The sequence below is a fragment of the Alexandromys fortis genome, unplaced genomic scaffold (assembly GCF_014885135.2).
Source record: "Alexandromys fortis isolate MF-2015 unplaced genomic scaffold, M_Fortis_MF-2015_v1.1 scaffold_137, whole genome shotgun sequence".
Taxonomy (NCBI): Eukaryota; Metazoa; Chordata; class Mammalia; order Rodentia; family Cricetidae; genus Alexandromys; species Alexandromys fortis.
This window is the reverse complement of record NW_026068009.1, coordinates 4478230-4497515: the sequence shown is the minus strand read 5'-3', so window position 1 is coordinate 4497515 and position 19286 is coordinate 4478230. Positions and strand designations below refer to the sequence as shown.

At 36.5% G+C, this 19286-nt stretch overlaps 1 protein-coding gene across 7 annotated transcripts in view; it reads right to left on the bottom strand.

Moving 5' to 3' along the window:
* LOC126513430 (probable ATP-dependent RNA helicase DDX60) overlaps window positions 1-19286 on the bottom strand; it is a 479040-nt gene that overhangs the window by 136339 nt on the left and 323415 nt on the right. Inside the window, exons 17-26 of one of the 7 annotated variants that reach the window (XM_050161806.1) lie at window positions 15737-15886; window positions 13537-13656; window positions 12168-12263; window positions 8735-8850; window positions 7431-7573; window positions 7205-7314; window positions 3999-4103; window positions 2871-2999; window positions 1385-1509; window positions 101-259 (exon numbers count right to left, since the gene is read on the bottom strand). The exons of the other annotated variants lie outside the window; for them this stretch is intronic. Of the exons in view, the coding sequence (XP_050017763.1) occupies window positions 101-259; window positions 1385-1509; window positions 2871-2999; window positions 3999-4103; window positions 7205-7314; window positions 7431-7573; window positions 8735-8850; window positions 12168-12263; window positions 13537-13656; window positions 15737-15886 (1253 nt within the window). The remainder of the gene's footprint in view (window positions 1-100; window positions 260-1384; window positions 1510-2870; window positions 3000-3998; window positions 4104-7204; window positions 7315-7430; window positions 7574-8734; window positions 8851-12167; window positions 12264-13536; window positions 13657-15736; window positions 15887-19286) is intronic. 7 annotated transcript variants of the gene reach the window in all.

Here is a 19286-nt window from a genome sequence, read left to right as displayed (position 1 = left end):
TTAGAACTTCATTCTAGAACATCTTCAAAGTGTATTTCCTACTAGGACATTTGGGTGTTACAAACCCTTACATGGTCAATTTATTTAGTGAAACACTTACGTTATCGTTTGTTTCTCCAAAGATTTTTTAACTTTTCGAAGTCTATTAGCAATGACTTGAGCTTCTTTATCAGCTTTTGAAGGCCTCTTCTCCTCCTGTTTATCTTCCAGAAATTGGCAAGCAGCCTTTGCACATTCTTCTACAGACTCGAATCTAAATCTGGAAGCAAATGAACAATACCATAAAATTCAATCTCTCCATCTTTTCTGGTTGTGTGTTACATTTCTCATGGCTATGAACAATGGCTGAGAAGAAGTAGTTATGGAAGGGTTTAAACTGGTTTACAGTTTGAAAGGACACAGCTACTTATACTAGGATAAGAATAAGTACACAAAGGCAAAAAGAAAAATCTTTCAATCTCCAAAACTAATCAAATAGGACTTTATGTCACCATCTACCATTGTTTTGAGTTTCTATCACCAATTATGATTCATTACTGTATGTTACCATGCATAAGCATAAGAATTTAACTTTATATACAACAGTTTTATTTATTCAAAGATACTGTGGCTTGAGAGTAATTAGAAATTTGATATTAAGTAAATTATTCTCTTTTTGTCACATAGTTAAAAAGGTTAATCTATTTTATACTAACTGAGTTTCCCTTGGTGCCATTTTATAAGAACTGACTAAATTCATCAAATTAGTTTGATCAATTTTAGGCTATTACATTCTATAACATGAAATTTGGCAAGGTATCACTGACTCTATATCATATTTCTCATTATACTCATTTAAATTACCAAAATATCTTACCAACATATATTGTAGCATAAAATAAAAAACTTAAATTTTGTGTGGGATAGCAACATTGATGGCTATGTCCAGTGGGTTTGGCAAAGAACCAAGGTTATACCAAAAATTATTAGTAATACCTGATGCAAACAAACAAAATTTATAGTTTATAGTAATACAAAAAATGGGGTATCAAAATTAATAAAATAATTGATAGAACACTAATACTATTTTAAGGACTTAATTAAAACTGGGTATAATTGTGCATGTGTAGCTATAATCCTAACAAGGAGGAGGCTGAGGCAGAAAGGCCAACATAGGCACATATCAAGATCCTGTCTCAAACAAAGAAATAAACAAGCAGAATGAGAACAAGGAAAAGTGGAAGTAGACAATTTTATGACTTTAAATAAGTCGTATGATTTTGATAAATGAATGAACACCAAACGTAATAATAAATACTATTCAACAGTGGCAATGAATACAGTTTTGTGTACCTTACAGGAAGTAACCGAACACAAATTATGTCCCCAATGTTAAATAACTTACAGAAAGAACACTGCAGGCAACTTATCCATTTCCCTGAGCTTCTCAACAAGATGCGGAAAGAAGTCCAGCATCCGTCCTGAGTAGTCATGGAAATCGTGACTCAGCTTCTGCAGCACCATTCTGGCCTGTGACAGTGAACAGAAAGCATTTGTATTAAAATGTGCATAGCAAAGAGAGGAATGGCCACTCGAACTAAACACTTTTCATTGTTGTTTAATCTTTGTTTTTGTTGTTCTTCAAACTAATCCTAGGACACTATACCACAAGACTGTGGCGAGCCACAGCAAGGACACACACAAACCACAGACTTAATAACAAACTTCTGATGTACTGTATACCACACCTGCAATTGTTAGCGACAACACAAATCTGGCAAGAGGAAAAGGATTTCTCAGTTAGTGGTGCTGTTTCCACTGTAGCTGGAGAAAGGGGCCCTCTCCATGCAGCAGAGGCAAGTATAGCCAACCTGACTAAGAGGTTTTGAATGACCAGATAAGCACAGGGAAATATAATCTAATTATAGCATGTTTCCAAATAAACGAAAGAACAAATCAAGGTATAAGGTGGGGAGAGGATCACATGAAAAAATGCATGCTATTAAAAAAAATTGAAATCTCAACTTTTGATGATAAATTAAGACTATAAGCTTAAGCAAAATAAATGTGAGACTCTAGTACTTGAATAATTCTTAAATTTTAAAATAAAAGTCATAAAGAATAAAACCTCAAGGCTGCAAACCAGTGTCTCTAGACATGACAGGGATATGGAGCACATGAGCTCACAGCAGTGTGGATGCCTGCAAAGGAGCTCACAAGATCAGTCCTGAAGTAATTTCAGCATAACTGAGGAGGGGCTCACAGAGTCTCACCCTAGCTGAGCAGCCATTGCCAAAGATGGCTGCTGTGGAAGGGGACACTCAGTGTTCTTCACATATGCTGATAGGTTACCCACGTTCCAGTGGACGGCCCCACACCCACTCACACACTGGAAGCATTGAGTTTAAGAAGGAACTCGTGAAGTTGAAAGGGGAAATGGTAGGAGGACTATGGGAGGATTTGGAGGGGGAGAATCGGGGAGTGAATTTGAAAACATTATACCTAAAACTCTCAAACAATTATTTTTAAAGGGAATAAAACTCCAAATCTAATAAAGGAAGAAAAGAGAAAATGTGTTTCAACTCCACGAGTCCCATCTCTGTGCTGCCAAAATCACCAATAATCCCAAGTACATGCCCTGTATTCTTTCTTGTTTGTCATCAATTCCAAGAGGAACCTGTAGTCTCTTGCCAAGTTTTAGGGTACACTGGAGAAGAGATTAAAAAAATCCTTTCTCTTTTTGATCCAGGTTGGAATTACTGCACAGCAAATCAAACTTAAAAGTCTAAAACAAATAATGAAAACAGCAAAGGAGAGAAATGGTATTATTGGTTGAATGACACAACTCAAAAAATAAAATAGAGTGCTTTGCCCAAAATGTGTAAAAATACCTGCTCCTCGTTCCCATTTTTAATCCAGTTTGTGAATTCTTCCTTTAACTTCTTCTCATATTCTCTAACATCCAACTTTTTAATAACTATTTTGTTCTTAAAATGAGTGAAGTTCTCTGGACACAGGTCCTGGGAAATGGAGACCATAAAATTCCATAAAAATAATATCCAGAAAATCTAAAGCCATTTCTCAATTACATTCTTCCCTGAATGTTTTACAATCTCTTAGGTTAGAGGTGGCTGGACTTCTCTTACCTCCCTGTACCTTCTATTATACAAGAACTATGTGCATTGTTCTTGAGGTCTCAATAGTCCTCCTTGTCCGCTATGTTCAGCGAGACCTGTTTTGACCCAGGCTTTTTCAGACCCAGGCCAGCTGGCCTTGGTGAGTTCCTGATAGAACATCCCCATTGCCTCAGTGTATGGGTGCACCCCTCACGGTCCTGAGATCCTTGCTTGTGCTCTCTCTCCTTCTGCTCCTGATTTGGGTTTTTGATTCTACTGGACCTATTGGTTTCGTGGGAGCCTAGGCAGTTTCGTGGATGCTCACCTTACTAGACCTGGATGGAGGTGGGTGGTCCTTGGACTTCCCACAGGGCAGAGAACCCTGATTGCTTTTTGGGCTGACGAGGGAGGGGGACTTGATTGGGGGAGGGGGAGGGAAAGGGGAGGCGGCGGTGGGGAAGAGACAGAAATCTTTAATAAATAAATAAATTAATTAATTAAAAAATTATGAGAAAAAAAGAACTATGTGCAAACTCTTCAAAGGCAAGAAGACAGAGCAAAGAGGTCTCCAAGGAAAGCAACCATCACTCAGGACATAGAGAACAATGTGAGAAGAAAAGAATCTTAGGACTAGAAACACGGAGTGGGAAAGGAGACCCAGCTCCCACAATGTTTGGGAAGAAGAAAGAAGGAACACTTTCAGGAATTGATATTAAACACTGTTTCTAGCCCATCTAATTGAGAAGGTATAAGGAGGCCATATCATCTGGGAAATGGTCTGCTAATCATTTTAAATGATTAGCAATGCAATTTAAATGCAAATGATAGAAATAGTGACTGTGTGTTTCTGAAGAGCAATGTCGACTCTACCATAACAGAATGGATTCCATGAAGATCCTTTACCTGGGCCCGGGGCCAACTCTTCCAGACCTGAAGCATAGTGTCATATAGCTGGATGCTTTCTCGAGGTGAAAAGACAAGATCAGAAGGGAATCCATGCTTTTCAATCTATGATTAAAATAAAATTGAGCTTATTACTATCTTATTTTACCTATGGGGTGACAATATTTACAAGAAATGCTTGCTTTGAGCATTAAATGCTGGATAAATGGTGAGGATTGTATTGAGTTTATTGCTTATTAAAAATAGTTTTTAAAACTATGTGTATGTGGGGAGATTCCTCAAAAGGCAGCATGACAGATCCCCCGAAGCTGTTGTGAACCACCCAGTTGTGGCTGGGAAAGAAACTCAGTCAGGTCTTCTACAGAGTCTTGATAACTACAGAGACATCCATCTACCCGCAGCCCTGATGTTAGCCTTCTTTTCTTTTTTAATTATCACTTGAGAGCGGTTATTTTTTTTTCAGCCAAACCAAACTGAAACAAAAATTAATCTAAGACTCCTCATAAGTTTAAAAATACAAATCTTCTGTTCGGTCACAGGCTTAGGGTTGCTTAAGTTTCTTACACATTTACACAAGGTTCAGTTTCCTCATTTCTAATAAAATAAATAATTTTATTTCTCATTTCTAATAAAATAACTAATAAAATAAAACATTAGTTATGTCTGTGTCACTAATTTGCTGTGAAAATAAACTAGGTAATTGATATGAATCTTAGCCATATGTCTGACACAAGATTGGTTCAGTCTCCTGAAACTAAAGTTTCTGAGGAAAAGACATGAATAAAGGACAATCAATCTCCAACACCCCCAACAGCTAAGAGGAGGCCTGGTAGAAGCAATATTAGGCCAGGACTGGGCGGAGCCAGCCTCCACAGCAGCTCAAGGGTAGGGTCTTGGACTTGTTCAGGCATGCCCCCAAACTGTAACCCTGACCAGCCCATGACCAGCCCTTTACTAGCCCCAGACAATTAGAACATACTATTTTGATTGACACTTGCTTAAGCTAATCTTATCTAAAATGACCATACTTCCTTAGGCACTCCCCTCAGTAAGCTTTAAAAGAAGTCCCTGCCTCCTTTCTGCCTTTGTGTGGGGTAGTTGACCCCCGGCATGCTGTAATAATTTAAAAATCTCTTTTCTTTTGCATCGAATCTGGCCTCGGTGGTCTTTGAGGGTATGGGCTCTGGGTAGAACATTTTAATAATACCTAAGCCTAGAAATTACTCTATATCCTTGCTACCAAATTCTAAAGCTCTTAAGACTTATGCAAGAGCATGACCTTTGTAGAAGTCGCATGAGGTCAGACCATACTATAGCTACTCTATTGCTTTCCAGTTATTCCATTAATAGCTACCAAGAAGAGAGGGAAGGCATTTGCAGCAAGCACTGAACCAATATACTTGAAACTCTTTAAAGGCAACATCTCTTAATCACTTTATACAAAACAAGTAATTTTTAAAGTATTGTGCTAGTTTTAAAGATACTGGATTATGATGATTACATCTGAAAATCTGTAGATATCAGAAAGTGTGGAAGAACAAGAAAGAAAAGAAGGGATAAGGAAGAAAGAGAGGGAACAAATGGATTTCTTTATTATTGATAGACTGGCTTAACATCTATATTCTCAGTATAAGTTAAGGCATAGGATATCTTCCCTAGTTCAGTTCAGTTCAGTTTGGAGTTTGAATTGGGCCATTGCCACTAACAAGAGAAGTTTTCCTCACAAACGTTTTACTAGAAAAACTTCATATTCATATTCATATCATTGCCTTTGGAAGTCATTGCAATGCATACAGTCAAATGCTGTCATGTGGTGTTCACTCATCAGTAGATGTGATAGACAAATCCTTCATGTCAACACGAAGTTAATCAAAGGTCTGAGATTACATCTGGTCTGTACCATTTGCTTAGTGCAGTAGTGAGTGAGTTGTCTATGTCTCACCTGCATTATTGGTAAAATGAAAGTTGTAGTAGAATATCCATCTTACAATTGTGATGGTTAAAAGAGGTAAAATGTGTGAGTATTCAAATCAGCTATTCTTTAAAAACCGCCAGTATTCAGACCACAATGTGTTAGTAACTGGAGCTACAGGAAATTCATCCCGCAGCAGTTATTTCAGAACACTGAAAGACAAGTGCTGAAGGTTCAGTGATAATCTGATTTTGCTGACACACAAACACAAAGTGCTGTGGAGAATTTAACCAATCAATTGACAAAAACACAGCAAAATTCTAAAAAAAAAAGAAAGAAAAAAAAAGTCTTCATATTATAAGAGCCTAAAAAGAAAAACCAAGATCTGTGAATTGTCATATGGCATTTGGGAGGAACAGGGTAGTAGCATGAGGGCTTCCAAACAAAACACATTCAGTAAATGTAATATAAGTGAGAAAAGCCCCTGAAAGACCTTAGCTCTCAAGGTCATACTTAGCTCTTTAAAAAATAAAAGTCCAGTAAAGCTTTAAAAAGAATAGAATTATAATTAAGTAACCATATTACTGTACCAGAATTTAGAATATACTGAATTATTCAGGTTTTGGAAGGAAGAGAAAGAAATAGGAATCATTTTATAGGCCAATGTAAGTTTAAAATGAAACTTTCAAGGGATAGGAGAAAGGAAGACAGGTATATGCCTAGCAGGAAATATTTTAAAAACTGATACCTCCTAACCATTCATTAGACTTGTTGACATTGAATATCAAGGTCTCTACTTTGCTGAGTCATTATCAGAGGCAGTACTTGATTGTGATGGCAATGGGAAGCACGTGTTTCTAGATTAAGGTCATACACATTGTTCAAGTTCTCACATATGAGGCTTTTACACTCAAAGCTGTAGCTGCACTGAGAGCAGAGATTAAATCCTGTCCTCAACATTTCACTAATGGTACTAATTAAGAGAGACAGGCAGACATGGATGCTTAACAGATGGGGGGGGGAATGGACAGAAATAATGTCCCCAAACTAAAAGAATCATCAAGTTAAAGTGTTTAGTAGTTTCTAAACTCTGAGGAATTTGATAGCATCCTAATATTGAGAAACTACTGAAACAAAGAACACTGCTGTTCTTTTTTAAAATAAAGTTGTAGCGTTCCCTCTGCATTCTAGCATTAAGTTGCACTTCGGTTGCATTCTGAACAGCATTGTATTTTCAATTATTAGCCAGACAGTGTTGTTACATGGAACAACTGTGACAAAGGCTGTTACTTACATGATTTGTAGTTAGTGCGGCACATGGGTGAAAATGATCAAAGCATACTTCACCCTGTCTCACAGAACATATGTGCTTCTCCAGGTCATTGTATCTCTCTCCATAGATCACTGAAAGGGGAAGAGTGGGATTTCCAAATTATCAGAAATGTGATGAGAGAAATAATTTTAAAGAAAATAGCCAAACAAACAAAACAAAGCTATACAGCTACACAGAGCATACATACCAAGTCTAACTTTGTATGACTGTCTGGCTTGTGCTTGGTCTTCGTGATGACTGCCACGGGAGCCAGAATTTCTTTTGGACAAAGTTTTTTCTCCCGTTGCACTGTCTACTTCTTTCCAGTACCTCTTTACTGACCGGAGCCACCTTTAAAATATAGACATATTACTTATGATTGTAATCAGTACTATTCCCAATGGTTCATGCTTCACTTGGCTACCAGTCCTTGATATTATTTTGAAAACAGTGGGGTCATTAGAAGGTAGGAGCTGCAGAAGTCAGTCACTAGCAGCGGGACTTTGAAGAGTAATTGACAATGAGCATCAGCTATCACAAAGGTTATACTAGCCACTGGTTCTCATCTAGCTCTCTCTGCTTCCTGTCTGCTGTCATGTAAACAAACTGCCACCTCAGGCTCCCACTTCCATGGTCGAAGCCTCACCTCCTTGCCTTTCCCACTGTGATGGGCTGAAATCTTTCTAAAACCCTGAGTCTAAATAAAGGCATTCTCTCTTAAGGTATTTTTGTTCACATTAACACAAAAGTAATTCATACATTATTGAGGCAGAAAATAAATAATTATATACAGAAAAATTTATGTGTTAAAATTTTCATATAAGGAAATTATTTCTAGAGCCACATAACCTGAAATAAATTTCTAACTTCCTTACTATTAACTCTGAATCCTGCATGAAACATTTAATGTTTCTGTGGCTGCCTTTTATGTTTAAAAATCAATAGACTTGTAAAAGTACTTTTATCTAATAATAACAATGGACATAGTAGTATATTGATATTTTCAAAATTACTGTATGCAAAGTACTTTGGATGGAATGTGACACATGGGAGATGCTAAGGGATAAATAGTTATCAGTAGTCAACCTTTGAGCTTAATAAAGGGATGTATAGCTTTCAATTAAGAAAGCTCTGCTTCCTTTCTAAACAAGTCAATCTACAAAATGAGATGATTTTTGAATCTATGGCCAAATGTAGCATTCTATCATCTTGGTTTATGTTTCCTAGTAGAGGGGGTGAGGGAAAGAAAATGAATATATAGCTCTCATTTTATTCTGGAGCTATGACATGATACTTTCTATTCAACTGGAGATCTGACCCAATGGGTTCTAGGTATTTCTTTGTAGAGAGTTGCCAAGACTTATCAGAAAGACCTAAAGAGACAGCAGCTTGGATATTTAGAGTGCTATGAGTTAACTGGAAATTGAGATAACTTTAAAACCCGTAAGGATTATGAAATCTAAACTTTCAAAATAGATAAACATTCTGTCCAAAGTAGAACAAAATCCATACTCAGTAAGATCCTCAGGGTTGCTTATGGTAGCTGAAAGGGCCAAAAATGGGCATCGGATCATGACAAGGAGATGCTCCCAGATTTCTGCTCCCATTTTTCCACCAAGACAATGTACCTATAAAAGAAAAGAATGCTTTCGATTGACAGGTTGGTTTTAAGAATTGCAAATTAAAATAACATCTCGACACTTGAATTTTCCTTAATATTTTTAATCAATCCACCTGTGACTCCTTTTTATTTTGCTTTCAAAACATTCTTTCAGGCTTATGTATTTTTTGCCATGTGTACTGACAAAACACCACACCTAAGTTACTATGCAGTACTTTCGTGACTATTGCCCTAATTTATTACCTACATTCTTGGCATCACACAAAATAATGGTATCCTTCAAAGATAAATAATATCTAGTCATGTCAGTAGTTAATTATATTTTCCATTCCTTGTGTAATAAATGCAAGTATTTCATGGGATACATAATGATTGGCATATTTGGTCCTCTGCTGCTATTCCAGCATCATGTGAAGTCACTCATCCAGTCTTACAATTACCCCCACACAGCAGTCATTTCTTTGTTCCTTAGTAAATACTTCCCATGCCAGAGCTTTCACATAGCTGTCTCAGTATGCAAAATATTCTTAGAAATAATATGAAAATCCAACATATATAACCATGGCTTCTGAATCTGTAAAGTGCTGTGGGACAATGGTCTTGTACTCTGTAAAGAGTTGTCACTTGTTCTGGTTTAATAAAGGGCTGATTGGCCAGTAACCAGGCAGGAAATATAGGGGGGGGGGCAGCCAGAACAGGAGAATTCTGGGAAGACGAAAGGCTCAATTTGCATTCGTAAGCCAGACACAGAGAAAGCAAGATGAGGATGCCTCGCTGATAAAAGATATCAAGCCACATGGATAACATAGACAAGAATTATAGGCTAATGTAAGATATAAGAGTTAATAAGATGCCTGAACTAATAGGGCCAACCAGTTTATAATTAATGTAAGCCTCTGTGTGTTTCTTTGGGACTGAGCAGTTGCAAGATCAGATGGGACAGAAACCTCTGTCAACAGTGAAGTTCATCTTAGTGTCACTAGTTTCAAAAGGTTCCGTGGATCATCCATCCATTCCAGAATGGTCCTCCAGCCTGCCTTCTGCCATTGTTGCTTTGTGACGGACACTCTTGATCTTTACAGGAAGCACCACCGGTAGCATATAAGCTTTTGTGTTCTCTCACTTATCTTGTCTTTCTTACTTAATATATATCTGCAAATCTGAATAATTCTAGCATTGACACCATGCCAGCCTGTAGAGAAGCCTCAAGTGAGGCTGTGTAAATGAATGCATGACCAAATTAAATTAGATGAATGAAAGATTCTTGAATGTCATCTTAAATAAACAAGTTAAATTTGACCCCTGGAAATAGCCTTTAAAAGACTTACTATCCATTAAGCAGTTTTATATCATGTGTAGAGATGCATAAATTCATATTTTCTACTACCTCTATGGCTTTTTCTTGGTCAGATGATGTAGGAGCCAGATTATACAGGTCAATATTCCTAATTGTATGGCAATCAGAATTCTGAGCAACCTAGCAAGGCAAAATTTGCATATGCCATATAGAAGGTGGTCACCTAGCCTTTGATAGTGAGACAGCCTGATATCATCCTAAGCAGATGGTCAGAATATGCTAATGTTTTTCTGCTCCTTCTATTATAATTTAGGAGGTCATTTGTGGAAGAGATATTTTTCAGCCTACGTGAGAGAACAGCCATAGAGAGCAGACATAGATAGGAAGATGTGACAAAATGGGCATAGAAAGGTATGGATGTGACCACACTCATTCTCCCTGCTACCTAGGAAACAGAATGCTAAAGAACTTCCCCCTCAGTTTATGTTTTGATATAAAAGCTGTTTGGAGAATAAACACAGGTGATTTTCAGAATGTGAATTCAGGATTTCATGAAGGATCCCTGAAAACTCTTTCCCTATAAAGTCAAGAGAGTTGTGTTTTTTATTCCCACACCTCCTCTCTGATACAAGAAATGATTTACATCAAGGCTGGACCCTGACAAGATGACATACAATTCCACTAAATATTTAACTTTAATTTTTGCAATGCAATTTCCCTGACTTTAACAGAATAGACACTAGCCTTCGAAGCCTTTAGCAGTTGCCCTCATATAAAATTGGAAAAAACTGAAGTGTCCAATATTACATCATTTCAGGGTTTGGAATTCAAGCTACAACTAGGTGTTCTAGATTGCTTTGTAAATTTTTTACATAGGTATTTACATATCATTATGTATGGCCTTGTATTATTTAAATAAAACTATCAAAAGCCCCCAGAATACAAATCATATAGGTTAACTAAAAATAAACATGATAAGTCAGTATAAAACATATAAAAACAAGGATTGTTTGGTAATTTCAAGTTTATAACACAAAGGAAAAGGCTGGGGATTTTGGACAATGGTGAACTACTTTAATGGCCTGCATTTAATCTCCAGGACTACAAATTATTAATCACCTTTATTATTAATGAAGTGAAGTAAAAATAAGCTAAATATAGGCTCTTTTCTTTTCAGCTTAAAATCCAGGAATGAAAGAATGTACTCTGAATAAGTATACTGAACGATGCTGCTACAGAATTCCACTAAGTGGCTTCCATCAGAACGTCTGCATCTACATTGGTTTTCGCTCCACTCTAGTGCTCAGGGACACTGATCCACAGGTACTACTTCAGTGAGACTCCAGGTTCTCTGGTTTTCTAACTTTGACTAATTTCTGAGCTGTGGCTATATCTCAGGAGATGAGGAAGTAAGCTGACATCTGTTTTCTGTTGGCCCCTCCCAGATTGCCTGAGCCACCTGTGTACCTCAGCAAAGGTTCACTACTTGAAATATAGCCCATTTGATCAGAACCTCCTTTGTAACTGGACGCAAATGCTTCCTTACCTTATCCCTTTAAGACTAACAATAAATTTCTCTCTCTATCTCTGGATTTCTTCACAGATTTCTTTTTAAAAAACATACTTATAAAACTGCATTTTGAATAGGCCGTTTGTTTTCCTTAAGGATCATGACAGGCAGAACTGTTTGTATCATCAGTATCATTTGCTGGCACATAAAACCTTTGCTTTGGAAACTGGACAGGATTTTGATTTTATCAAGGGAAACGTGAGTCATGAGTTTAATTATGTTTCTTTACAACATCCCCAAAGAAGACCAGTTCCTCACACATGCAAAACTCTCACCAATACATACTATAGAGTCACAACAGAAGTGAGTCAAGAGGGTGATTCAGTTGGGGAAATGGTCAGAAGAAAATTACCTCCTAATCTGAATTCCATCCAAGGGGTGGATGTCCCAAAGCAGCAAAGACATGCAATATTTATGATCCCCAGGAAGATAGCCTGAGAGGTAAAACAAAGCCTACCTCATCAAATATGACGTATCTGATCCTCTTCACCCAGTTTTGGCGATGAGGAGCGAGTAGCAGACTTTCAAAGGAGACAGGCTCGGTAACAAGCACCTAAAAACAACAGTAGGGTGTGAAGTAACACTTAGAACATGCATAGATATAAAACTACAGGAAGCAATGCTTTCAGTCCTGGATGTATCTCTAATAACTAAGGTCTGATACCACATTTAAGGATTGGATTCATTACACTTCTGATGTATTAGCTTGAACCACATGAAACTTTAATTTTGTCCTGAGATAAAATAGGAGTATCTCATATTTGAAGAGCAGATTCTTGTTTATGAGCCTTCCAACTGTGTCCAGCCCTAAATGGGTCACCTATATTGACCTCTTTCCCTACTCCTTCAGGAAATAATCAGTAAAGGAGATGAGAAGAAGGTGAGAGTCAGGGCAAGGGGTAGAGTCTTCTGAACCAGGCCTGGCAGGTCCACCCATGCGCTCTCAGTAACTGTGGTTATCTCTATACAAAACCTGCAGAAGATCAAACCAGTCAAAATTCCAGCATGAATGAAAAAGCAGCCCACAAGGCCACACCCCCGCAGAGGAATTATTGGCACTTGGAAGCTGTTGGGAAAGAGACATGATACTTAGAGGCCTATGGGTTGGAGGGAGAAAAAAAGGTAGAAGGAAACAATGGGGGTGGGTAGATATAATTAATATACTTCAAACATTTATACAATAATCAAAGAATAAAAAGGTTGCTTTAACAAAATAAATAGCTTAAAAAGAAAAATACATAAAAGTCAAAGTCATTAATTTTAACTATTTTGATTCTTTTGAATCTAACACTACAGAGAAATTATGTTGGAAGATGTTTCTTTGAAAAACAATCCAGGCTGCATATTGCCAAGTCTAACTACATAATGTTCTACAAGTATGTCTTAATTTTTGTTTTATCATAATTTCTGATCTGAAAATTCAATAAGAAAGAAAACTATAACTTCATTAATACTGCAATATATTCATTAATGACAATAACACACTACATTTCTAACTAAAATATCTTTAACAAGAGAAAATAATTATGATAATATGTGTCTAGCCACTAAGTTTTGGTAGCTTGGAAAGATTTTTGGATCAACATGATAAATGATCTATAAATGTAAAGTTTAAATCAAAACAAAAGCATCTTTAGATAAAATAAGTTCTATCTTTCACAGTCTTTAGAATATAACAAATTTATATTTTCTCTGAAATAGTTTTATCCTTCACAAATTCAAGAAAATTATTTTTACAAATTTTGAAAAGATGTTAGATTTATAGTCAAAAAGATGTGACATTGTTATATAATCTGATGTAAAGTTTATTAAATAGAATGTCAAACCTGGCAGTTAAGGGCATCATGACTGTACTCCTTAATGAAAACACCACACAGAACTTCACCAGCTGGCAGAATTTTTGTGTAACGATTTTGAACAGTCGCTACCACTTGATTAACAAGCGCCTGATTGACAGGAAAACAGATGTATTAGCTACATAATAAAGGGTAGATTAGCATAATTTGATGGACTGCTGGGGATGTACAAAACTATGTTTTACTATGCAGGAAAAATAACAAACCATTTTCTCTACCCACTCTATAGTGAAAAACTCTCCATTTGAGCTCTTGCATTAAAATTCTAAATTTTGATTAACAAGCTACTGTAAAACAGAAATAGAAAGCATTTGTCTGAAAGTAAAATGGCAAACGTAACCTTTATAGCACAAGAATCAACATGAATAGCACAACAGTTGAAAAATCACCACTTGTGATCTGAGTCTATCACAGGAAGAAGCCTAAATAGATTTGTATCATATTTCAGAATCTCCTCCAGATAGATGTCAGAAGTTTGAATACATATACAAATCTGCATAATCTCACTTAGGATCTAGCAGGCAGCATGGCCAGTGGACTCTATAAACCTTCAAGCATCTATTACACACTTTATAGTACCAAAGGTATGTACCATATAGATGAAAATGTAAAATTTAAAATATATCTGTAAACATATTTAAAAGTCCAGCCCAATTGTTAACTTTCTTGATGAATAACTGTTGTGGGAGAGCCCACTTCACTGTGGACATTGTCATCAAGTGGCTCTTGCTGCTATAACAAAGCAGGAGAAACAAGCCCTGAGGGAAACATCATACCTCTGGATCAATTCCTGCATCCAGGTTCCTACCCAGTTTGGGCTTCTACCCTGATTCTCTCAGTGATGAACTGTGCTGTGGAAGTGTAAATTAAAATAATCCCTTTCCTCCCAAAGTTTCTTAGATCATGGTATTTTATCACAGCAATAGGAAAAAACACTAATAAAGACAACCCCAAATGAAAATGTGAATAATACTGATTATACAAAAATTTACATACTATCATTGGTATGAATAAATATAATAAGCTAAGGTAAAAGCCTGATCCATAAATGTATATTTCATTATAGTTCATAAAAAAGATATATTATATGTTACAGTAAAGTTGATGAATTATTAAAATGGCCAACTCCTCCAATATAAAAAGTAGGCAAATGTATCCTCAAGTACATCATGAATAAAGAAATACCTCGGACCAAAAGCATGCATAATAATACTGCCCAAATCACTAGTCTTAAACATCCACATCTAAATATGCAAATATAAAAATATAAACATCTAAAAATTCTATTACCTCTGAATTCTGAAGCTCACTAAATGACAACAGAAAGCCTGAGAAAGATCTGAGATCCCATCTCACTCCAATTAGAATAGTTAAATCAAAACAAATGTTAACAGTTGGAGGAAAATATGTGGAAAAGAGAACCCTTAGTCACTATGTGTAAGAGTTTTAACTGGTATACCCATTATATAAATCATTATTGAGGTTTCACAAAGCATGAGAAATGAAACACTCATGGCTTAGATACATCACTTCTTTGTGAGTATATACCCAAAGGCCTTCAAGTCTTACTAAAGAGATATGTGAACATCCATGTTCATATTTCCACTATCCCAATAGCTCAGAAATGGAAGCATTCTTGATGTCCAAGAGTAAATTAATAGAAAAAGAAAATTTCCAATTACACAATTCTACTGAAATATTGAATGAAACAGTGTTGTTCATAGAAAAATGTATGAAGCTTGGAATTATTATATTAATTAAGCAAAATAACATATTCAGAAAGACAAATGTTATCTCTGACATTTGGTTCATAAAATTTAGTTTTTAGAACATGTTTATGTATAATGTGGTGAGAGTGAGTATAAGTCATGAAAGTAGAAAAGCAATCATGAAAGAAGGAATAAGTCGTAAGGTGGGAAGAGAAATGCAATTTGAAAATGAAATGGGGCTACAGAAGAACTTAGTGGAGGGGATTATATTGTAGGAAAGGGGAATGGTGAAGGATGGTCAAAAAATCTATGTAGGAAAATTCTATTAGGAAGCCCATTACTTTGTATGCTAATTTTAACTCCTGAAAATAAATGAAAAAAATTAGATCTACTGCATATCCATGTCTAATATTTCTGAATAAGTTCTGGCATGAAAAAATATTACATGCACTGGTCTCTACCTTTGTTGGTGAAACATACACAACCACGCCTTCGTCACTCTCCTTCAGCACCTTCTCCATGCAGTAGTAGGAAGCATAGGTTTTTCCAGAGGATGTGGGGGCAACAATCACTGCAGACTCGTAGTTATCCACCACATCCAGGAGCTCTCGCTGCAGGGGTCAGACCATGATTAGTGTCAATCAAACAAGTCATTTGATACCCAAATAGACCACTCTTTTCATTTAAGGTTTTTTCTGAACCTCAATAGTGGAAAGGTGTGGACTCACAAAAAAAATTAAAAGGAAACTCATAGACAACTCATTCCTTCAAATGATGCAATTTGTTCACTTTAGCAGCTGAGAGATGAGTTGGATGTGTGAAAATGGGGTAGAAAGACTAAAAATAGTGGGAATCAGTAAGGAGGGAATTGAAGCAAGTATGTGTATTGACAGAAATGTGATCAAAGTATAAAACATACATGGAAAAAAGACCATAATGAAACATATTTTGTGCAATGAGTATATGGTAATATTTTTAAAAATCACTCAAAAATAGTGTCACTAAAAGGTCATATTACTAGAAAGGTTGTTTTTTAATAGTTAAGGGAACAGTCTTTGAGAAATACAGTTGTTGGAACCAGCCAACCCACAGTTTTATAGCACTAAGCAAATGGTTGAAGTTCAGAAAGAGCAAAGATTCTTCACTTTGCTGCTTATTCTTGATGGGAAACTATTTGGGAGCATCATCTTTGCATCTTATGATTTTCTTTATCAAGATGATGAGTAGTCAAAAGAATGGAAAACCTTTGTGAAGTACAGAAGACAGAAAGTATTCTCAAATGACAACCTGCCCACCCCATGAATCAAGTCCACACATGACACACTTCAGAATGAAAGAGGCATAAAAGAATTAGAAGGTTTATGAACAGTAAGAGTAAATTTGATTGTCCTATAGTCTACACTGAAATAAGTAATTGGTCACCTGATCATAGAAAATCAGCATTTTGTAAAGGAACCCCAATATTAACATAAGAAAAGGCCCATGCTGCAGTTTGCATGTGGTATTAAGTTTCCATGGAATCCTGGAATCCTGTCCCCATGTTGAAGATATTTGGAGTAATTAAAAACTATAAGAACTGAAGTATACCTAGAAGTCCATAGGTCCCTATGAATAATATCTTGGGATGTAAAAGATTTGTTATATAAGGCCTCAGCCAAACTGTCTTTCTCTGATTCTTGCTTTCATTGTTATGTTCTTGCACACAAGCTGCCCCACCACAGTGTGTTGCCATTCTGTTGAAAAATTGCCACTGAAAGCCAGGCCAATGGGGCCATCCAATCTCTTGTGTTAAAACTGGAAATGGAAGGCAAATAAGCATCTTTACATTTAAGCTATGCTGCCTTGGGTTTTCATTACATTAATTAGAAGTGGTTTACAAAATCTGAACTGAATGGGACAACTATTCAGACTGAACCTATAAAATTACATTTGCATAAGTAAATAATGCTCAACTTATCAAATGTGTGTAGGTGTGTGTGTGTGTGTGTGTGTGCATCATGTGTGCTGTGGAACGATGATCTTGTGCCCTGTAAAGATTTATTAGTTGTATTGCTTTAATAAAATGTCGATTGGCCAGTAGCCAGGCAGGAAGCATTCTGGGAAGAGAAAAGGCTGAGTCCACAGTTGTCATCCATACACACAGGAAGCAAAATAAGAATAGCTTGCTGATAAAAAGGCACCAAGCCACATGGCTAACACAAACAAGAATTATGAGCTAATATTAGTTATAAGAATTTATAAGAAATCTGAGCCAACAGGCCAACAAGTTTATGATTAATATAGACTTCTGTCTGTTTCTGTGGGACTGAATGACTTTGGGAATAGGCAAGACAGAAACCCCTGTCAACAAAATGGTGCCAATGTGGCAAATAAATCCACTTAAAACCTAAGAGATTTTGGGAAGGAATCTAGACACAAAAAAAGAGCAGAGTTAAGCATAGCTTCTTGGAAACAGCATTTGCTCATGTGGCCTCTGTTTGCTATAGGCAAGTGCGTCTCACTTAAGAGAGGATTCCTGATTCAGCTTTAGCTGAAAATACCTTGCATTCTTTTTAAGAGGCTCTACTCCAAAGCACTTAAATGGTGTTCACGAATAGCATGCTTTTTGGTGGTGGCAGGGACCTTGAAACTCGATAGAGTTGTGGCAATAAACATGGCTCCCATCAATACCTTTGCCATAAAGCTAGACTCTCAGAAACCTAAGGAATGTGGTGGATCCAGTCAGCAAAGGCATGGCTTTAATTTTAGCCATATCACTTAGCAATTTAGGGACTCATGTGGTCAGAAAAAGAGAGATAATTTTAGATGAAGAAAACCTCTGAATGGGGCACAGTGTGTTTAAAAATTATATAGGCTTGGGAGAAAAAAATGAAGACCTTTAAAAAAAGGGGAATAGAGTAGTTGGGTATGGTAGCATACACCGTTATTCCCAGTACTTGAGAGGCAAAGGCGGGCAGATTTCTGTGAGTTCAAGGACAGCTTGCTCTACATAGTGAGTTCCAGGACAGCCAAAAATACACAGAGAACCTGGTCTCAAAAAAACAAAATTAAAAATCAAAACAAAGGAAATAGTGATTAAAATAAAGCCACATAAAGTGGTAAAATACACAGAGATTTTGTATACTGTATATTTTTGTGTTGTCTTTGAATTGTTTGCCTTCTGAAGGAGGAGTAGCTGCTGATAACAAAAAAAACATTTGATTATAAATACTATTGAATTAATCCAACATATATATTTTGAAAATGCCTTAAATTAAAAATTTAAGTCAAAAGATATGTTACTTTGGAGAAGAGTTTTGCTTTTTTTTCCACAGGAAATGAGAGGCTGTGGATTCAGTTGAGGCTAAGAAAAATCATGTTTGATCAAGGAAGACCCCCTGAGAAATCTCTGATAAGAGAAAATGGCCCAGATGTCTGAGTTCAACATCCATAACAGTCTTAAGAATGCTAGTTGAGATAGTCAAGCCTCACAGAATATTACAGTCAAGACTTGACCATAATTCAAAATTTTCTTTAGGTCCCTGTGAGATTATCAGCAACCCCAATCAGCAGGAAGTAGCCTGAAAAACTATGCCAAAATTCTCCCCCCCCCCAAAAAAAAAAGGATTGTGAATGTTTTTCTTTGTTTAGAGTGTTGGTTACAAGCTGTTATAGATAGTGGTCAGGAAGAAAGCTAAGCAAAGGAGATTAGATTAAGAGTTCTTGTTTTAAAAGGAGGGGGGGGGCAAGTGCTGTGGGACAATGATCTTTTACCCTGTAAAGATTTATCAGTTGTATTGCTTTAATAAAATGCTGATTAGCCAGTAGTCAGGCAAAAACTATAGACAGGGCAACAAGAACAAGAAAATTCTGAGAAGAGGAAAAGCTGAGTCCACAGTCATTATCCAGACACAGAGGAAGCAAGATGAGATTGCCTCACTGATAAAAGGTACCAGGCTAACACAGACAAGAACTATGGGCTAATATGTTATAGGAATTAATGAGAAGCCTGAGCTAATAGTTCAACCTGTT